The sequence below is a fragment of the Leishmania martiniquensis genome, chromosome 34 (genome assembly GCF_017916325.1).
Source record: "Leishmania martiniquensis isolate LSCM1 chromosome 34, whole genome shotgun sequence".
NCBI lineage: Eukaryota > Euglenozoa > Kinetoplastea > Trypanosomatida > Trypanosomatidae > Leishmania > Leishmania martiniquensis.
In genome coordinates, this window is record NC_090169.1 from 1,636,687 (window position 1) to 1,654,875 (window position 18,189).

General features: G+C 59.2%; 3 protein-coding genes across 3 annotated transcripts; all 3 read left to right on the plus strand.

Annotated features, from left to right (window-relative positions):
* Positions 1 to 666: 666 nt before the first annotated feature.
* LSCM1_02447 (uncharacterized protein) lies at positions 667 to 13,392 on the plus strand (the record flags this gene model as incomplete). Its single annotated transcript, XM_067320030.1, has 1 exon — positions 667 to 13,392. The coding sequence occupies one exon, from the start codon at positions 667 to 669 to the stop codon at positions 13,390 to 13,392; it is 12,726 nt and encodes a 4,241-aa protein (XP_067175405.1).
* Positions 13,393 to 14,594: 1,202 nt separating this feature from the next.
* Positions 14,595 to 15,044, plus strand: LSCM1_02448 (uncharacterized protein; the record flags this gene model as incomplete). The annotated part of the gene is made up of 1 exon (XM_067320031.1): positions 14,595 to 15,044. The coding sequence occupies one exon, from the start codon at positions 14,595 to 14,597 to the stop codon at positions 15,042 to 15,044; it is 450 nt and encodes a 149-aa protein (XP_067175406.1).
* Positions 15,045 to 15,804: 760 nt separating this feature from the next.
* LSCM1_02449 (uncharacterized protein) lies at positions 15,805 to 17,559 on the plus strand (the record flags this gene model as incomplete). The annotated part of the gene is made up of 1 exon (XM_067320032.1): positions 15,805 to 17,559. The coding sequence occupies one exon, from the start codon at positions 15,805 to 15,807 to the stop codon at positions 17,557 to 17,559; it is 1,755 nt and encodes a 584-aa protein (XP_067175407.1).
* Between the last annotated feature and the right edge of the window lie 630 nt (positions 17,560 to 18,189).

The window sequence follows — 18,189 nt, forward strand, 5'->3', positions numbered from 1 at the left end:
ACGATCGAAGTCTTCGCAGAGCTGCTTGGAGGAGACTGCGCTGCCGCCGCACATTCCCGTGGCGTGCCACACCGACCTTCTATGCCATTTTGTTTTCTCCTTTATGCGTTGTCCATCCCTTCCGCCCTACCTCTGACCTACGCACACGCACGCACACACACACACACTTATACACACACATCTCAACGCGTTGCGGCTGCGACTTAGTGGTGCTTGTCTCACATCTCACCTCTCCAGCTTCAGGGCTACCTCACACGGCCTTCTCACAACGCGTCTTTGTTTCATTGCGGCGGTAGCGCACGCCAGAGCGCTTCTCACATCCCTCTTCTCTGGCGTCGTCGCTGCGCCGCCGAATCTGAGGGGCCACCCAACGTTGGGCTTCGCCACAACGTGATCCGTGAAGAGAACACCGCCGCAACCAGTTAACCGTGTCTGAGCGGCACCTCCCGTCTCGGCATTCATCTTCATCGTACTGCCGGCGGTGCGGCATTCTCATAGAGGGACGGGTGTCGTGCGGCAGCCATTGCCCCCTGCCCTCCTCTGGCAGCATCACGACCCTGAACAACTCGCCCAATCACCTCTGCATCCTCACTCCAGTGAAAGGAACCACTGAACGGTCGTTGCCGTGGCCTTTCGAAGGAACTTGGCTGCGCGCCTCGTCCACCGATGAGCGTCGCTAAGGCAACTGAAGACTGCATCACGGCAGCCCGCAAAGCTGCCAGGAAGCACATCTCGGGGGATGTCTTGAGCGAGCAGAGGATTGGCGCAGTCCTTCAGCTGCAGCTGCGGGCCACTGTTACATCAGAGGCGGAGGCTGCTCAAAAACTGCTCTCTGCGATGGTCAAGGCTGCTTGCGGGGCAGAGAAGGGCTCTACTAAGGTGTCCGGCCGGGACGTCATCGTGGATGGCGCGGCACCGCTGGTGGTGCGCACCTTTGCCGAGGCGGTGCCTGTGAGCAAATTTCGCTTCCACGATCTTCCAGTCGACCACCCCACCCTCAGTCTCGTGGCCGAAGCCACGTATGTGCATCATCTTCAGCGTTTTTCAGAGCCCGTGGTAGAAGGCATCTGTGACTTTCCGCCATGTCTCTTAGGCGACGCGCTCTCGCGCTTTGATGTGAGCGTCGGCGGCTTCGTTGTGCTGTCGCTCTCGGTAGGGAAGGACAACGCCATTCAGCTGCGCCTCTTCACGACGGCGATCGACGCTGTCATGGGGTTCATGTGCAGCACCTCCTTCACTGCTGGGCTGCTGCCCGAAAAATGGAGAAGCCGCGACACTCTGCAGCCGGGTCAGCTGCTGGATGTACTCGAGGACGTGCAGGTGTCCATTAGCGAATACTGGAATGACAGCGCGCAGGACGAGCACGCCCGCTCCGTCACGGTATTTTTAATGAGCTCCGTCGGCGCAGGTATTTGCAACTATTTTGGCACAAAGACAGCGGCCGCCGGCGGACTGTTTCGTGGCGAGAAGACGTTGCTTGAGGAGGCTCATCTGTGCTGCGATGAATGGGTCAAGACGTGCGGACGGCTGACAACGATCGACTGGAGCGCTGTGTGGGGTGACCGATACGAAGATGCCGCCCTCGTGCGCGTCCGGGAGCGCCTGCGCACCATCCTCGCGCTGCGTGGCATTGTGGAGGAGAGTCGCGAGCTGATTGACCCTTGCGAGTTCCGCACTCTGAAGACGGACGCCCTCTGGGACGTTTTTGACGGCGTCGATGTGACGGATCCTTCGAGCAAGGCGCAGAGCCAGTGGAATGGCGCCCTCGCCGCCTACTACCGCCGCCTCGAGCCTATCGAGCAACGGTGCGCTAGTGTCTTGCGTGACTTGTTCGCTACCCGGACCGGTCTCGCACCGCAGGCTATCTTGCACGAATTCTCTGGCTACTGCCACCTCATGAAGCGCCCTATCATCTCGAGGGAGCTGGTGGCCGAGCGGGAGGCGCTACTCGCGAAGCTGAGCGACGGACTGGATGCCATTCGACTCGAGTACCAGCGCCGTGCCGAGAGCACCGAGAACGAGCTTGTACTGGAGGAGGAAGACCGCCGCTGCCAGACGGGCCGCTTCTTTCCGGGTGTAGTGAACAACATCATTTGGCTCCGTCAGCTTCGAGGGCGTGTGGAGGACAAAATTACGATGTGCACTGCCATCCTCGTTGACCTGCCAGCGGCGAGCGCGTTTGTGGCGTCGGCGAATCACTTACTCGACGAGCTGCATGACTACGAGCAAGAATGCTACCGAAACTGGGCGGCTGATGTAGAGGACAAAAGTGATGTGCTGACGCTCGACGCGGACGCGCCATTGATGGAGATCGATGAGAAGGGGCAGGTGGAGGTAAACTTCACGGAGCGGCTGGTGCAGCTCATCAAAGAGGTGCGCGTGCTGGGGGCCCTCGGATACCAAATCCCTCGCCCCATCGTTCGTCTGGCGCAGCAGGGTGAGCAGTTTCTGCCGATGGGGGTCGCCTTGAAGCAGGTCGCAAGCACGTACAACTCCATGGCGGCGGACATTATCCCATGCACGCGCGCCATGCTGCTCGAACCTGCCGTCGGCTTCGAGAAGGTCATCACGGCCAGTGGCAACAAGAAGCTCACGTGGCGCGGCAAGAAAGAGGCTGCCCGCTTTATCGAACAGTTGCAGGGCGCAGCCAGATCCCTGGCGGAGTGCAACCGCTGCCTGCGTAAAGCGCACTACGAGATCGAGGGGATAGTAGTGGAGCTCTTTGGCATCAGCCTTCTTCGGTCTCGTGAACGCTGGTTGAGCAAAGTGCGTCACATTCGAGAGAAAATCGAGACTGCCGGCTTCGCGAACACCGAGTCGTGGCGGCAGTTCTGGGACATGCAGCTGTACAAGGCGATGGAGGCGCAGTATCAGCACGGGCTGGCATCTCTCCACGAGTCGGTCGAAGAGATCAAGGCTGACATTGTCTACAACGCTGAAAGTGGCCAGGCCGCACTACGCCCTTCGCTGGAAGTGCTACGGCTACAGTATTACCAGCGCATCAACGAATTCATCACGTTTCCGTGCCGCTTTCAAGGTTGCGCTGCTAAGAGCGTGTTCCACGATATGCCGTCGCGCAACGTGAACGGGATCTACGGTGTGCTGCAGTCCGCTGGTCAGCTGTTCAAGCGCGTGTCGCAGGAGCTGAAGCGCTTCGTGCCGTACCTGGTTATCGGCCGCTGCGGCCTCGACGGCAGTCCAAGCTTGGAGGAGATCGTCGGTAAGTCCCTCACAGAAGTCCAGCATTGGGAGCAGAGTGTGCGGCTGCTCAAACAGAAGAGCAAAGACATAAACAGCGAAGACCTCTTCATACGATGCGGCTGCATCACGCTCTGCACAGCGGCCATCAAAGGCGCCGTCGAGGATCACCTTGTGCGCCTGACGGATGCCCTCAAGGTAACGCTGAAGCAGAGCGCCGAACAGCACCTCACCTCCATCAATGACTACCTCTCGAAAGCCGCGAGGTGCCTGGACAGCAAGATGACGAAGCTGGGCGAGATCAGCGAGTCCAACCTGCTCTACGGCGAGCTCATGGAGCAGCGCCCAGCCATCGAGGTCGATTTCTACCACTTCTACAACAAGAACGTGCTGCTGCAGAGCATGACGGGCACTGCAGGTCTCGACTTCACCAAGACGAGAGACCGCTGGGCCACCTTCATGGGGCGCCTCGACTCGCACGAAAAGGAGGTCGAAGAGAAGCTGAACCGCATGCGGGAAGGCGTGTCAAACTCGGTAAAGGAGTGGGAGAAGGACGCCATCCGATTCACGACACGCTGGCATGAGCTGAAGCCGAAGGACCTGACGGCGCAGAAGCCCCTGGCGTTTGTGATGAAGAAGAAGGAGGAGCTGCAAGCACTCAAGGAGCGCGGCGAGGAGTACAGGAAGCAGTGCGAATACTTTCACCTGGACGAGCCGGACCTACAGCCGATCGAGGACGCGGAAGCAGACATAGAAGACTACGCCAACATGTGGAGGATGCTGGGTGACTTCCAGCAGCAGGTGCAGGAGCTGTGCAAGGAGCCGTGGATCAGCTTCCGCGCGAAGGTGTACCGTTTTGAGGACTTTGTGAGCGTATGGCAGGGGAGACTGAAGGAGATTGCGGCCAACTCTGTCACAGTGCACATTCGCACGATGCTGGAGAAGTGGAGCCTGTGCGTGCCCCTGCTCAAGTATCTTCGGGGCGAGGGCTTTACCTCCGCCCACTGGATGGAGCTGTTCACCCTGCTCAAACTTCGAGACGTCACGCAGGACACGGTGAGCTTCGGCCAAATCCTCGACCGCTACGAAAACATCTTCAAGAACGAGGGCCCCATCAAAAAGCTACACAGTCGCGCGCAAGGTGAGGCGCAGGTCCGAGAGGCACTTGATGACGTGCGGGCCTGGGGCACGGACGCCCGCTTTGTCCTCACCTCGCACCCGGATCGCCCTGATATCGTGCTCATCACGGACTGGAAGGATACCCTGGCGGCGCTCAGCGATAACCGCGCGCTGCTGATGAGCATGAAAGAGTCGCCATACTTCAGCCTCTTCTCGAACGACGCGAGCAAATGGGAGGATCGCCTCTCCACCCTCGACGAGTACCTCCGCCAGATGAACCAAATTCAGCGCAAGTGGGTGTACCTCGAACCCATTTTTCGCCGTGGCGCCTTGCCACACGAGAAGGAACGCTTCGAGCGCATCGACTCGGCCTACCTGGCGGTGGTGAAGGCGGTGAAGAGTGATAACCGGCTGATCGCGCTTGCCGAGCGCACGGAGTTCAAGGCCACGTTGCGCGACGTGTCGGAGCAACTGGAGCGGTGCCAAAAGGCGCTCAACGAGTTCCTCGAGTCGAAGCGAGACAGGTTCCCACGCTTCTACTTCATCAGCGACGACGATCTCCTGGAGATACTGGCGCAGAGCAACAATTCCAGTGTCATTCAGACGCACCTCAAAAAGTTATTCATGGGCATTCACAGTGTTCAGTTCGACGCGCAGAGGGAGAACATTCTGCAGATCCAGTCGCTTGAAGGGGAGGCGGTGCCGCTCTTGAAGCCTGTGCGGGTGACAGAGGAAGTGGAGATGTGGCTCTCCCAGCTGGACGCGGAAGTGAAGGCGACGCTCAAGGTGCATGTGGTACAGTGTGTGGCCAGAGCTGACATCGGCGCCTACGCATCGCAGGTGCTGTGCACAGCGGAGATGATCACCTTCACGCAAAACGTTGAGGCTGCTATTCGTGACACCACCGGCGGTGGTGTTGCACTGCAGAAGCTGAAAAGTCACCTCCAGACCCGGCTGCGCGAGCTCACCGCGTATGCTGGTGGCAACAGCGATGCGCTGGTCGGCATCAAGCTGAAGGCGCTCATTATGGACCTCATCCACAACATTGAGGTGGTGCAGCTTCTGATTACGAAGGGGGTTGATAGGGAATCGCACTGGCTGTGGACGAAGCAGCTGCGGTTTTATCTCAACAACGCGCAGCAGTGCGTGCTGCGCATGGTGGATGCAGAGTTTCGGTACAGTTATGAGTATCAGGGCAACGCTCCGAAGCTGGTGCACACTCTGCTGACGGACTGCTGCTACCTCACCCTCACGCAAGGCATGCGGTTGGGCTACGGCGGCAACCCCTACGGCCCTGCGGGCACGGGCAAGACGGAGACGGTAAAGGCACTCGGCAACGCGCTGGGGCGCCAGGTGCTCGTTTTCAACTGTGATGAGGGCATCGACTTCAAGTCCATGGGCCGCATCTTCACGGGCCTCGTCAAGTGCGGCGCCTGGGGCTGCTTTGACGAGTTTAACCGCCTGAAGGTCGACCAGCTGTCAGCGGTCTCGCAGATGATCCAGGTCATCCAGGAAGCCCTCAAGAGCGGCGACAAATCGTGCCAGCTTCTTGGCAGGAGCATCCAAGTCGACTCCAACGCTGGCATCTTTGTGACGCTGAATCCGGCGGGCAAGCGCTACGGCGGCCGCAGCAAGCTGCCAGACAACCTGAAGCAGCTTTTCCGCTCCATCGCGATGAGCGCCCCGGATAACGCGCTCATCACCGAGACAATCCTCTACAGCGAAGGCTTCGAAAACGCGAAGCATCTGGCGACAAAAGTCGTGGAGACGTTCAAGCTCTGCAGTCAACTCCTGTCCCAGCAGCAGCACTACGACTGGGGACTGCGCGCAATGAAGGCCGTTCTGCGCCTTGGCGGAACGCTCGTCCATGACTTCTTGACGGAGCGGGTGGCGGGCAAAGTGCAGCTGTCGGCGGAGCAGATTCTGCAACATGAGAGCGAAATTCTGATCAAGTCGCTGCGCGTCAACACGCTGTCGAAGCTCACCTTCGATGACGCTGTGCTCTTCAACGCCCTGCTTACCGACATCTTTCCTGGCGTGCAGGTGCTTGAAATCGACTACAAAAGCCTGCGACCAGCTATCGAGGCCTCCATCAAGGAGCTCAAGCTGCAGGTGGCGGAGACGCAGATCCAGAAGATCCTACAGCTCTACGAGGCGCTGCAGCAGCGCATGGGTGTTGTACTCGTCGGCCCAAGCGGGAGCGGCAAGAGCACCCTCATGAAGGTACTGCGTCGCGCGCTGCAGCGTCTCGGCCAGAAGGTGCCGCTGTACGTCGTCAACCCTAAGGCCCTACCTCGAGAGCAGCTGCTGGGTCGCATGGACCCCGACACTCGCGAGTGGTTCGACGGGGTCCTCACTGACGCGGCAAAGAAAGTGGTGAGGGAGGAGACGTCGGCGCACTCGTGGATCTTTTGCGACGGCGACATCGATCCCGAGTGGGTGGAGTCGCTAAACTCAGTGCTGGATGACAATAAACTGCTGACCATGCCAAACGGCGTGCGCGTGCAATTTGGGGACAACGTAAACTTCCTCTTCGAAACGCATAGCCTCGAGTTCGCTTCGCCGGCGACAGTGTCGCGCATGGGCATCATCTACTTCTCCGAGGAAGATGTGGACCCCAAGATGACGGTCGCGTCGTGGCTGGCCGAGCAGCCCGAGGAGTTGCAGGATCCTCTGCGGCAATGGATCGACGCCTACTTTTACAAAGCGATCGAATCGCTGCTTACCTACGGCGATCTTGTTGTGGGGACAACGAGGACCGGCCTGGTCATGTCAGGCCTCGCGCAGATGAAAAACTGCACGACGAGGAAGCAGTTTGCGCTAGCGCTGCTTTACGGGTTGGGCTCTTACTTGCCGGAGGGCTCACGACGTCACTATGCGAAAGAGATCCTCCTTCTCATCGATGAGCGGGCACCGGATGCGAAGAGCCCGTTGGACTTCCGGTACGACGAGGCGCAGCAGGACTACGTCTCGCTTGAATTCGCACCGGCGGTGGACCTCATCATTGATGACCTATATCGCCACCCCATGATTTTGACCGTGGAGTGCCAGCGCGCGCTGGAGGTGATGCGGGCATGGGCGAAGCCAACGAGACCAGGGGTGTACCGCCCCTTTATCCTAGTCGGCCCGGAGGGGTGCGGGAAAGCGATGCTGCTGAACAACCTGTTCATGAACACGACCAGTGCCCGCGTGGCGAGCATCAACTGCTCGGCTCAGACTGAGGCAATACACGTCATTCAGAAGCTGAAGCAGGCGTGCTCCATGTTTAACTCCAACCATGGTAAGGTGCTCCGGCCGAAAGAGGCGGAGCGGCTCATTCTCCTCCTGAAGGACCTCAATCTGCCAAAGCCGGACCGCTACGGCACCGTTCAGCTCCACTCCTTCCTCCAGCAGCTAATCCTGTACGACGGTTTCTATGACACGGACCTCGAGTGGGTCACGGTGGAGCGGGTGCAGATTGTGGGAAGCATGAACCCTCCCGGCAGCATGGGTCGCCACCCTGTCGCCCCGCGCTTCCTAGCCATCACGTCTGTCCTGAGCGTCTCGTACCCTTCCAAGGAGGCACTGCAGCAGGTGTACTCTGAGTTTCTCAAAGTCATGCTCCAGAGTGGACGGCTGAAGCTCAACATGCCGAACAAGGGATCAGCCGACTTGGCCCGCGGCGTCACCACCGTGTACGAGACCGTCACCGCGCGCTGCACGGTGGACGTGGCGTCGCACTACGTCTTCAATCCACGTGACATCACCAGGTGGGTGCTGAATTTGCTGAACTACGACACCCCTAACATGGCCGACGTCCTCGCGTACGAGGCGCGGCGCATCTTTGTCGACCGCCTAGTGACCACCGAGGAGCGTATGCGCCTTTCAAAGGCCATCCGCGACAACGTAACACTGCTTGTCGGCCACCGCGATGCGCCGTCGGAGAAGGAGAACGTCTACTACGTGTCGTGGCTGGACGCGGCGTCCCCGGGCAAGAAGCGCCTGGCGGGGACGACGCTGGAGGAGGTGAAGAAGTCGGCGGAGGCGTTTGCGCTTGAGTACTCGCGCGAGAATGCCAGCCTCGACGTGCAGCTTATCCCGGAGGTGTGCGCGTGGATTGCGCGCGTCGACCGGGTTCTGTCGCAGGAGCGCGGGAACCTAATGCTGGTGGCGCGTTCCGGCGTGTGCGCGTCGCAGATTGTGCGGCTCGTCGCACACAGCAACCGAACTCCGGTTGTCACGCTTGGCGTCACGCGCGAATACGGGGTAAAGCAGTTCACCGCGGAGCTCAAAAGTGCCATGACGAAGGCAGGGGTGGAGGGGCAAAGAATTGTGCTCCTTCTCGAGGATTACAATTTCTTCCACCCCTACTTCCTCGAGACGATCAACTCGCTACTGTCATCCGGCGAGGTTGCCGGGCTCTTCACCCAGGAAGAGCAGGATGCGCTGCTGAACCCTCTCAAGGTCGAGGCAGCGGGAGAAGGCATCAGCGCGTACAACTTTTTTGTCGATCGCATTGCCCGCTACCTGCATATAGTCGTTGTCATGGACCCGACAAGCCGTAACTACGAGCCGCAGTGCCGCGCGAACCCGGCTCTCTTTACACGCTGCAATGTGTACTGGATGGGTACGTGGGACAGCAGTAGCCTGAAGGTGGTGCCGCGCATCATGATCGCCAGCGCCTTCAAGGTGCTTGACCAGCGCGAGGACAAGAAAGAGTTCAGCCTTACTACCGAACTGGTGCACCTGCACCGCTCCTTTGGCGAGAAGTTTTCCCCGCAGCACTTCAAGTTGCTGTGCGAGACCTTCGACCATCTTTTCCAGGAGAAGAGCCGCCAAGTGGCGGAGGGGCTGGCTCGACTGAAGAGCGGTGTTACCAAGCTCGACGAGGCGCAGGAGAACGTCGATAAAATTGCGACGGATGTGACGGAGAAAAAGAAGCTGTTGGAGGTTAAGCAGCAAGAAGCTGATGACGCGCTGAAGGAAATCCAAAAGCGAATGGAGGAGGCCGGCAGCCAGAAGCGCAGCATCCACAAAGTTCAGAAAGAGCTGGACAAGGAGCAGTCAGCTATTCAGGAGCGCAAGAGCGTCATCGAAGGCCGGCTGAGCGGAATCCAGCCGGTGCTGGATGCTGCGTTGTCAGCGGTTAGCTCCATCCGCTCCGAACACTTGACGGAGCTTCGCTCGATGGGCAAGCCCCCGGCAACGGTGCAGTGTGTCATGCAAGGTGTTGTACTTTTGATTGAAGCGGGCAAGGGCGCGGAGGCGGCCACGTGGCCCGCCATACGCAAGGTTCTGGCTGGCGACATCAAGGGTCAGATTCTTAACTTTGACATCAACAACGTCGGCCCCGCCGCCAGGACACAGGTAGAGAAGTTCATCGCCGCCAACGCCGAATCATTCAAGCGTGAAACGATCGCGCACGCTTCCAAGGCAGCTGCACCGATGGCTGAGTGGCTTAAGGCTGTGCTTGAGTACAGCAAGGTTCTGGAGACAGTGGCCCCAATGCGGACGGAACTGCGGGAGTACGAGGCAAACCTCCAGAAGGGCCAAGAGGAGATGACCAAGTACGAGGGGAAGCTGAGAAAGGTGGAGAAGAAGGTGGAGGAGCTCAAGGACAAGTTCGGTGAAAAGACCACTGAGGCGGAGCGGCTAAAGGACCAGGTGGAGCAGGCGGAGCAGCTGCTTGTAAACGCCAAGGAGCTGCTGTCGAAGCTGGGGGATGAGCACACGCGCTGGACAGCTCAAATGCGGACCATCACGCACGACTCGTTCTTGCTGCCGAAGCAGTGCCTGCTGGCGGCTGGTGTTATCGTGTACCTCGGCGAGGACGCAGAGGACACGCGCTGCGCCGCTCTGGCGGAGTGGAAGGTGCGGGTGAAGCTGCCCGACTTCAACTTTTTCACATTTCTGCGTGACGAGAGCGTGCAGCTGCACTACAAAGCCGAGGGCCTGCCTGGCGATGAGCTCTCTATGGATAACGCCGTCATAATCCAGGAGCAGGTGAGCACGCCGCTCATCAAGGATCCTTCCGGTCAGGCAGTGCAATGGCTTCAAGAGAACCTGAAGAAGCAAAAGGCGGTGGTAGACGTCTGCAGCATCTCCGAGAACCGCCTCGCCTCCGCGCTCGAGCTGGCGCTGCGGTTTGGCAAAAAGTTTATCGTGTCGGATGTGGACCGGGTGGAGCCGTTTCTGTACCCTATTCTCCGAAAGGAATTCCACACTGAGGGAACGAAGCGCGTCATTCAAATCGGCGACCGCCGCACTGTAGACTACGCGGATGGTTTTCAGCTGTACCTTGTCACGCGAAGCACGGACCTGCATGTGGCGCCGGGCATCATGGGCTACCTCACCCCCATCAGCTTCACCATCACGCAGAGCGGGCTGGAGGGGCAGTTCCTCGGCATCACAATCCAGCACGAGCAGCCGCAGCTAGAGAGGGAGAAGCTCGAAACGCTCCAGAAAGAAGAAGGCCTCAAGATGCAGCTAGCGGAGCTGGAGGAGCGGCTGCTGGCGAATCTCGCCAACTCGGAGGGGTCCCTGCTCGAGAACAAGGCGCTGATCGAGTCGCTGAACCAGATCAAGTCGCAAGCCAGTGACATATCCACGGCGCTACAGCAGTCGAAGCTGGTGCAGGTAGACATCGATGCGAAACGGAACGTCTATCGCCCTTTCGCCACCACCGCCAGCGCCGTCTTTTTTCTGACGAAGAGTCTGCAGGAGCTCTCGCACATGTATCAGTTCTCCCTTCAACTCTTTCTCAACCTTTTTCAGCGGTCGCTGAAGCGCCACGAGGACCTGCGCACGGACCCCGAGACAAAGATCGCAGCTCTGCAGGAGACGTTTATTCAGATCACTGTGTCTGCGATCGCGCAGTCGCTCTTCAAAGAGCACCGCGTTGTCTATGGGATTCACCTCTGCCGCAGCCTTCACCTCTCCGCGTGCACCGAAGCGGAGTGGGACTTCTTCATTGACAAAGCAATTGCCGTAGAGGAGAAGCGGAAGGAGGTGCGCGTTCCGACCTTCGTCCTACCAGACAGTGTGCAGACCTTCCGCACCTTCGCCGCGCTTTTCCCCGACATGGCCTCGAAGGCACGCTTTCAGGAGGCGGACGTGTGGCTGCAGTGGATGCGCTCTGCGACACCGGAATCGGACTACCCTGGCTTCCTCAAGTCCCTCACGCACTTTCAGCGACTGCTGCTCATGAAGACGCTGCGCGGCGACCGCCTCATTGCCGCCATGAACGCAGTCGCGTGTACGCTGCTAAAGGTGGATTCCCTGGATGAGAGCGGCAGCCTCATCTCTGCCGTCGAGCAGTCCGACGCGAACCGCCCTGTCCTGGTCATCACCTCCGCCGGGGCTGACCCCTCGCAGGAGTTGCAGGCCATCGCCCACAAGAAGGTGGGCAGAGTGCGCTTTCATCAACTTGCCATGGGTAGCGGACAGACAGGCGAAGCATTGCGGCTGCTGCGCGAGTCTGCCGCGAAGGGCGAATGGCTATTCCTGAAGAATTTGCATCTCGTTGTTCAGTGGGTGTCGCAGCTGGAGAAGGAGCTGATGGTGCTCAAGCCAGACGCCTCGTTCCGCCTCTTCCTCACGAGCGAGGCGCACGACGAGTTCCCGTTCATCCTGCTGGGGCAGTCGCTGAAGATCACTTTTGAGCCGCCCCCCGGAATTAAGCAGAACTTGCTGCGCACCTACCATGATTGGGGCCCGGCGTTTGTGAACGAGAAGGACGAGAAGCAGAGGCAGCTCCTTTTCGCGGCAGCATCTTTGCAGGCGATCGTGCAGGAGCGCCGCTCGTATGTGCCGCAGGGTTGGACAAAAGACTACGAAATCACAGCGGCAGACCTCAAGTCCTCCGCCGACATCGTTCTCCGTCATTCCATGCACGGCGACGTCGACTGGCCATCCATTCGCGGCATCCTTAACGACGCCATCTACGGCGGCAAGATGGAGACGCATTTTGACAAAGTAATCATGGCCACCTATGTGGAGAAGATGTTCCACGTTAACTGCATGGCCGGCACAAAGCAGCAGGAGCCGCTCTTCTACCACACCCGCATTCCCAGCGGCGATTACGCCGACTTCACGCAAGCCATCAAGAGGCTCCCGGACAGCGATATTCCCGTTCTCTTCTCGCTTCCGCCGAATGCCGATCGAGTGGTGCAACTGTCGCGCGTGCGTGCTCTCACCAGTGACCTGCAGCGGATCCATGAGTCTCACCGTGAGGTGGCGGCCGATCGCGAGGCTTGGTCGGCGCGACTGACACCAATTCTCGACCGCTGGGCAGCGATGACAGCCTCGCACGCCGACATACTCGTGCCGCCGCCGTCCGCCCCGCCAAGTCCGTCGGCCCACGCCTCCGCCGCCGCGGCGCCAAAGCCGCTGGATCGCTTCCTGGAAGCCGAACGCCTAACAGCCCTGCGATTGGTATCGCAGGTCAACATGGCTGTGAACGATCTTCGAAAAGTGATTGAAGGCGGTGCGCTGCTCACGGAGGACCGTCGCAAGGAGGCAGCCGCGATGCTCGTCGGCGACGTCCCCGGTAGCTGGGAGGGTCACTTCCCCAGCAAGGAGCGTATTGCCACATGGATGCAAGCGCTGGTTCGCAAGGCCGTCACCATCGGCGAGTGGCAGAAGATGATGGCGAACGGTACCTTCGCGAACGCCACACTTGACCTCTCCCATTTTCTGCGTGCAAAGACTTTCCTAAACGCACTGCGTGTGGAAACGGCGCACGTCCTTCAACAGCCTCTTGTGTCGCTGACGCTGGTGGCATCCACGTCCACGCCCCCAGCGGGTGCGGCGGTGGTGACAGCCCTCGAGGGGCTCATGCTACAGGGCGCCGTGCTGGACGACGCCGATCTTCTGGAGCCCATCGCCACCGCTGATGAGCCAGCGTTCTTTCCCATCAAGAAGACTTTCGTCGCGTGGATGGCATCTCCGCCGGTGTTCAAGGCCTCAGTACAAGTCCCCGTCTACGCGAACTCCAGCAAGGAGGACTACGTGTGCCAGTTCGTTCTTCCGTGCCTCGACGAAGTAGCTGCGCAGAACTTTGTGCTCTCTGGCGTGTCGATTGTGCTCGAGCAGTAGTACATAACTTTGCGGCATTCGCGTATTCCTTGACGCACATGCGTGCATCGGGGCATCGCAAACTGTCGAGCTCCTGCAGCCCTCCTTTCTTTCCGTGCCACGTGGCCCTCTCCTTCTTGGCACAGAAGAGAGGGACAGCTCGGTGTGGCGACTGCTGACGCTCTTCTCGTGCCCCACCCCCTCTCTCTTCCTCCTGACCTCTTGATGCTAGCGCTGCTCTTTTGTGTCGCCTCCGCTTTGGGCATGTGTATGCGCTGCGCGCGACAAGGTTCACGAGCGCCTTCTAAAGACCTCTGGCGTTGATGGTGGCGGAAAGCGGGCAGCTTCATCTGTTTTGGGGGTGGCGCGCACTCGTTTTGGAGCTCCGCTTCGGGCAATCGGCGCATTGACGTTGTGGTGTCTTCATCTTATGTGAAAGAAGTTGACAGAGAGAGAAATGGCAAAACGTCGCCCGTACAGACGGAACGCCTCAAAGTCCGTGGAGCATCCCCGCAGAGGCAATCACTGTTTCGCTAGATGTACATGGCAGAGCAGCCCGGGCCCGAGCATTTCCCCCTCACCCTTTCCTCTCTGCACTAGGAACGGCTTCGTTCGCGCTGCAAGGCAAGCTCTTGACGGACTCTACGCGCCTCCTGCTCCTGCTGTGCTTTGGTAAGTGCGAAGTGCCGTATCTGCTCTGTATCTGTTTGGGTGGATCGGTAGTGGACATTGGGATTGGGCAGGGGAGGCCTGGGGGGGTGAGGAATTCTACGGCGTTCTCCTGTTTCCCCTCGCGCTTCACACTTCATGTGTCGGATGTACCGTTACACACATACACGCGCACAAATAGTCGCATCACCGCTTGTTCATCGCCCTCTGACTTTCCCTTCGAAGGGCGGAGTTGTTGTTGTCAGCGGCGCACTATCGAATAACTGAAGGCAACGAGCAACTCTCTCTCTCCTCGCTGGGTGTCAGGAGGTACAACGGCCTGTATCCGATACGCGCTGAAATGCTCCCCAGTCTCTGTTTCGCCTGTGCAAAAGAAAGGCCCCCCTGCGCGTACGACCACACTCGCCATCTCTGGACTGCTTCGCCTTCTCGGATCCTCACCATTCCTACCACTTTATCCTGGCTGATTGTGATCCCCCCATACACACACACACTCTCACACTAGCGTGCGCGCCGTAGCGTTTCGATTTTCCTGTTGCGCACCGTATTCCGTCATGTACGGCGACAAGGGCCCGCCTAAGGGGTACAGCGTCCCTCGGTACGACACGAACGCTGCCAAGCGGTGCCAAACGTGCGGTTGTCAGGCGCATTGGACATTTGAGTGCCCGCAGAAGAAATCCGACATGTCGTCTGCAAAGAAGAGCGCTACCGCGACGGTGAAGCTGAGCCGCAGTCAGATGCTCAAATACGGGATAAAGCAGAAGTCTGCGAATTTCACGCCAGAGCCGACGGAGCGCGAAGTGTTCGACGCGGAACTGAAGGAGCTGCGCAACGTTCTGACAGCGGAGGTTCGCCAGGAGCTCAAGGCTGAAGAGGCTGCGGCCCGCATGGGTGGGCATCCCGCCGAGTCGCCAGAGCCGCCTCTGCTCTCCGCTTCACTGAAAAATGAATCGCCATCAGACGCGGTCACAACCAAGACTGAGCGCAGGGAAGAGGAGGAGTGATGACACCAACGAAAGAACTCGGGAAGCAGCGCCAGTCCCTACATGGTAGCCGACGTGACCTGTGCACCTCTTCACCTGCACGCAGCTCTCTCTTGCTCCGTGTACCATCCCCTCTCTTGTGGAGGAGTCCGTATCCCTTCCCTTTGCTGGCAGAGAGGTGTGCACATAAGTGGACTCTATCGACTTCAGGCGACGAGAGTGGAAGTCCTTCAACAAGAACACAAGCACGACTCCGCGCGTTCACGTGAGGGCCCCTGAGCCGGCGAAGCAGCACGTATGCAAAGAAACAGCTCATGAATTGCTCCTGCAGCCCCCCTCCCCAACACACGCACACGCAGGCACCACCGCAGTGCTCGGCACCGTCCACAGCAAGCCCAGCTGCTCTTGCCCTCTCTCCTTTGCCCTCTCCACTTTTCACGCTATGGGCAGGTGCTTTGCTGGGCTTCCTGCCAACCCGCCCCTGTCCCCATCTTTGCTTGCTCGCTTCTTATTGGGTACAACCCCTTGTCTATTCTGCGCATCCTCTCTGGCATGACGTTCGCCCCATCTCACGGCCTTGTCACCCATTAGGAACTGAATACTGCTGGAAAGCCTGACGCTGTCGCTTCTGCGTCCCCCCTCCTCCTCGCGTTTGCTCTCAACGCAGCCGTGCGCCTGCGAGTGGAGCAAGCGTCGCCGAGTGCCCAGTACTCGGATTCGGCATGTCGAGCGGCGGTGTGTGTGCCTGTGTATGCGGCGTTTGCCATGCCTCATCTTCTCAATGGTCTTGAAGATGCACTCGCACTTTAGGCACCGACGTGACCGACAGCTCACCTCAGGGCTACTGATTCTCCTCGTACTCACAGTGACGCACTGGTGGATGGTGACCATGTATCTCCCGCGCAGCGGTCCTTCCGTCCTTCCTCCCGTCCTGGCCCCGCATGATTCAACGCTGCCGCGCGTGTCATGGGCACCGTGGTGGAAGAATCTGCTTGAACAAACCCCATCACCGTTCTCGCACCCCCCGCCACCGCCTCTGCACAACGAGGAGCCGACTACCCCGCCGGACCGAGCGGCTATTATCTCCACCACAGCACCTTATTTGCCGCCGCTACTGCTCACATCGAGTACGGCGCCGCCAGCGAGAGCAGGACACAGCTCGAAGGGTCTCTACTCCTCGGCAACGGAGCAGAATAGTGGGTCCGACACCCCAGCCACCAGCGACTCGCCGACTCTCACGCCGCACCACCGTATTGCTGCTTTTTACAAGCAGCTCCGCACCTTTCAGGAGAATTTGCACGTGAAAGACGTAAAAGGCAACCCTGATCAACCCACGAAGGACTATGTAGACATCAACGCAGACGGTGGAAGCGGACCACCGCTCCCGTACGACCTCGACTACGTCGAGGACCCTGCGCGTTGGACCGCGTGCGACCCTCGGAACGCCTCTTTCTCCCTAGAGCGCGATCGGCTATGCCAGGAGTACCTGCGCAACCTTAACAACATGCGCAGTATTAAGGCCATGTCCTCGAAACTGCTGCAGGGCCGCACCATCAAGATGCAGATTACATACGCGCACAACAACATTAAAGCCATCGTGAAGCTCTCGCAGCGGAAGTTCCTCTACGAGGCCGTCAGTGAGTACTGGGCCTACTCCTTTGACCGCGCGCTCAAGTTCAACCGGGTGCCGACATCGGCGTTTGTACCTATTCCGCTGGACTACTTGCGAGCCGCCGTCGCCTACTCACCGCTCTTCTCGCAGTGGTTCAACCGGTTCGTCGTCTTGTACAACTACACAAGCCGGAACTTTGTTCAATGCGCCTATTACACACGGCAGGTGTCGGAGTGTAGCATGGCGACGGTGCAGCTGTGGATGAAAGATGTGCACCCCACGCTGGACACATTTCTGGCCATTCCCTACGAAATCGACGACTCCTTCGTCCGAAAGTATTACATTCCCGGCCACGAGCTCTTCGCTGGTACAAAACGGGCACGGCTGCGCGCCATAGGTGAGCTTCTCGACCGCAGCATCTTTGACTTCCTTATCAGCAACACCGACCGTGGTACGAATAGCCACAACAACTTTGCTTACGGCGGGTGCAGCGCCAAGACAGTGTGCCAACTCGAAACGCCGCAAAACCGCATCACAGGTCTTGCGAAGTACGCCTATATCGACCACGGAAGCAGTCTCTACTCGCACAAGGAGCCGCCGGAGAACCCCTTCTTCGGAAACGCCGATCGGATTCGCATCTGCCGCTTTCGCCGGTCGACCTTTGAGCACCTCGCCAGGTTTGCCTCGACGGAGCGCTTGCCCTATCCTTTGATTCAGCATGTTGAGCGATCCGTGCCGGCTGCCGCCTACGAGGTCAGCCACGAATCCGTCATTCGCAAAGTTCAGGTGCGCCTTGACAAGATTCTGTACATCATCGATCGCTGCAGGGCCAAGTACACAGACGACGAGGTGTTTTCGATACCGGATTACGATGCAGTGCGCATTGCCGAGGAGGATGCACTGCTCGGTGATGAATGGCACTGACGCCGGGCTTGTCGGACGACTGTGTCAAGAAGTTAGTCATGTAAAGCCAAGAAGGCAATCTACTAACACTGCATCACCCTACCGCAACAAGCACCAACGCTCACCTTCCCCCTCCCCCTTTTTTCCGTCCTCCTCACACACTCCTCACACGCCGAGGGCGGTCGTGTCGGTTTTTCCTCGCCTCTTCTTGACCGATGCTGATGGGGGGGGCGGGTCCGCAGGGGCCCTTCAGCCATTCTCAGCGTGTCCTGCGTTTCACTGCGCTCATCCAATATTCTTTCATCCAAGGCGAGTCACAATCGCGTCCGGCGGACGCGTACGGGTGCATCTGCGAGCGTGTCGCAGTACGCACGAAAGCCGGAGGGACACCAGCGGAAAAAAACGATCTCTCCTAACAAGAGCTCCCGGGCATACGCTTCGCGGCTGCGCTGACGCAGTGGTGTGCTTGGCTCTGTTCCTCATCCGCAGGATTCGATGGAGGACATCCAGCACAAGGGTGACGGAGCTTCACCACTTCGAAGAGGACGCCCCTTGAAAGGAGGGACCGCGCTGTTCGCGCCCCCTGGCAGCTCGATGAGACAGAAGAGCCGAGATGCGTTCTTGTTGGCCCCGGAGCATGCGAAGGCTTTC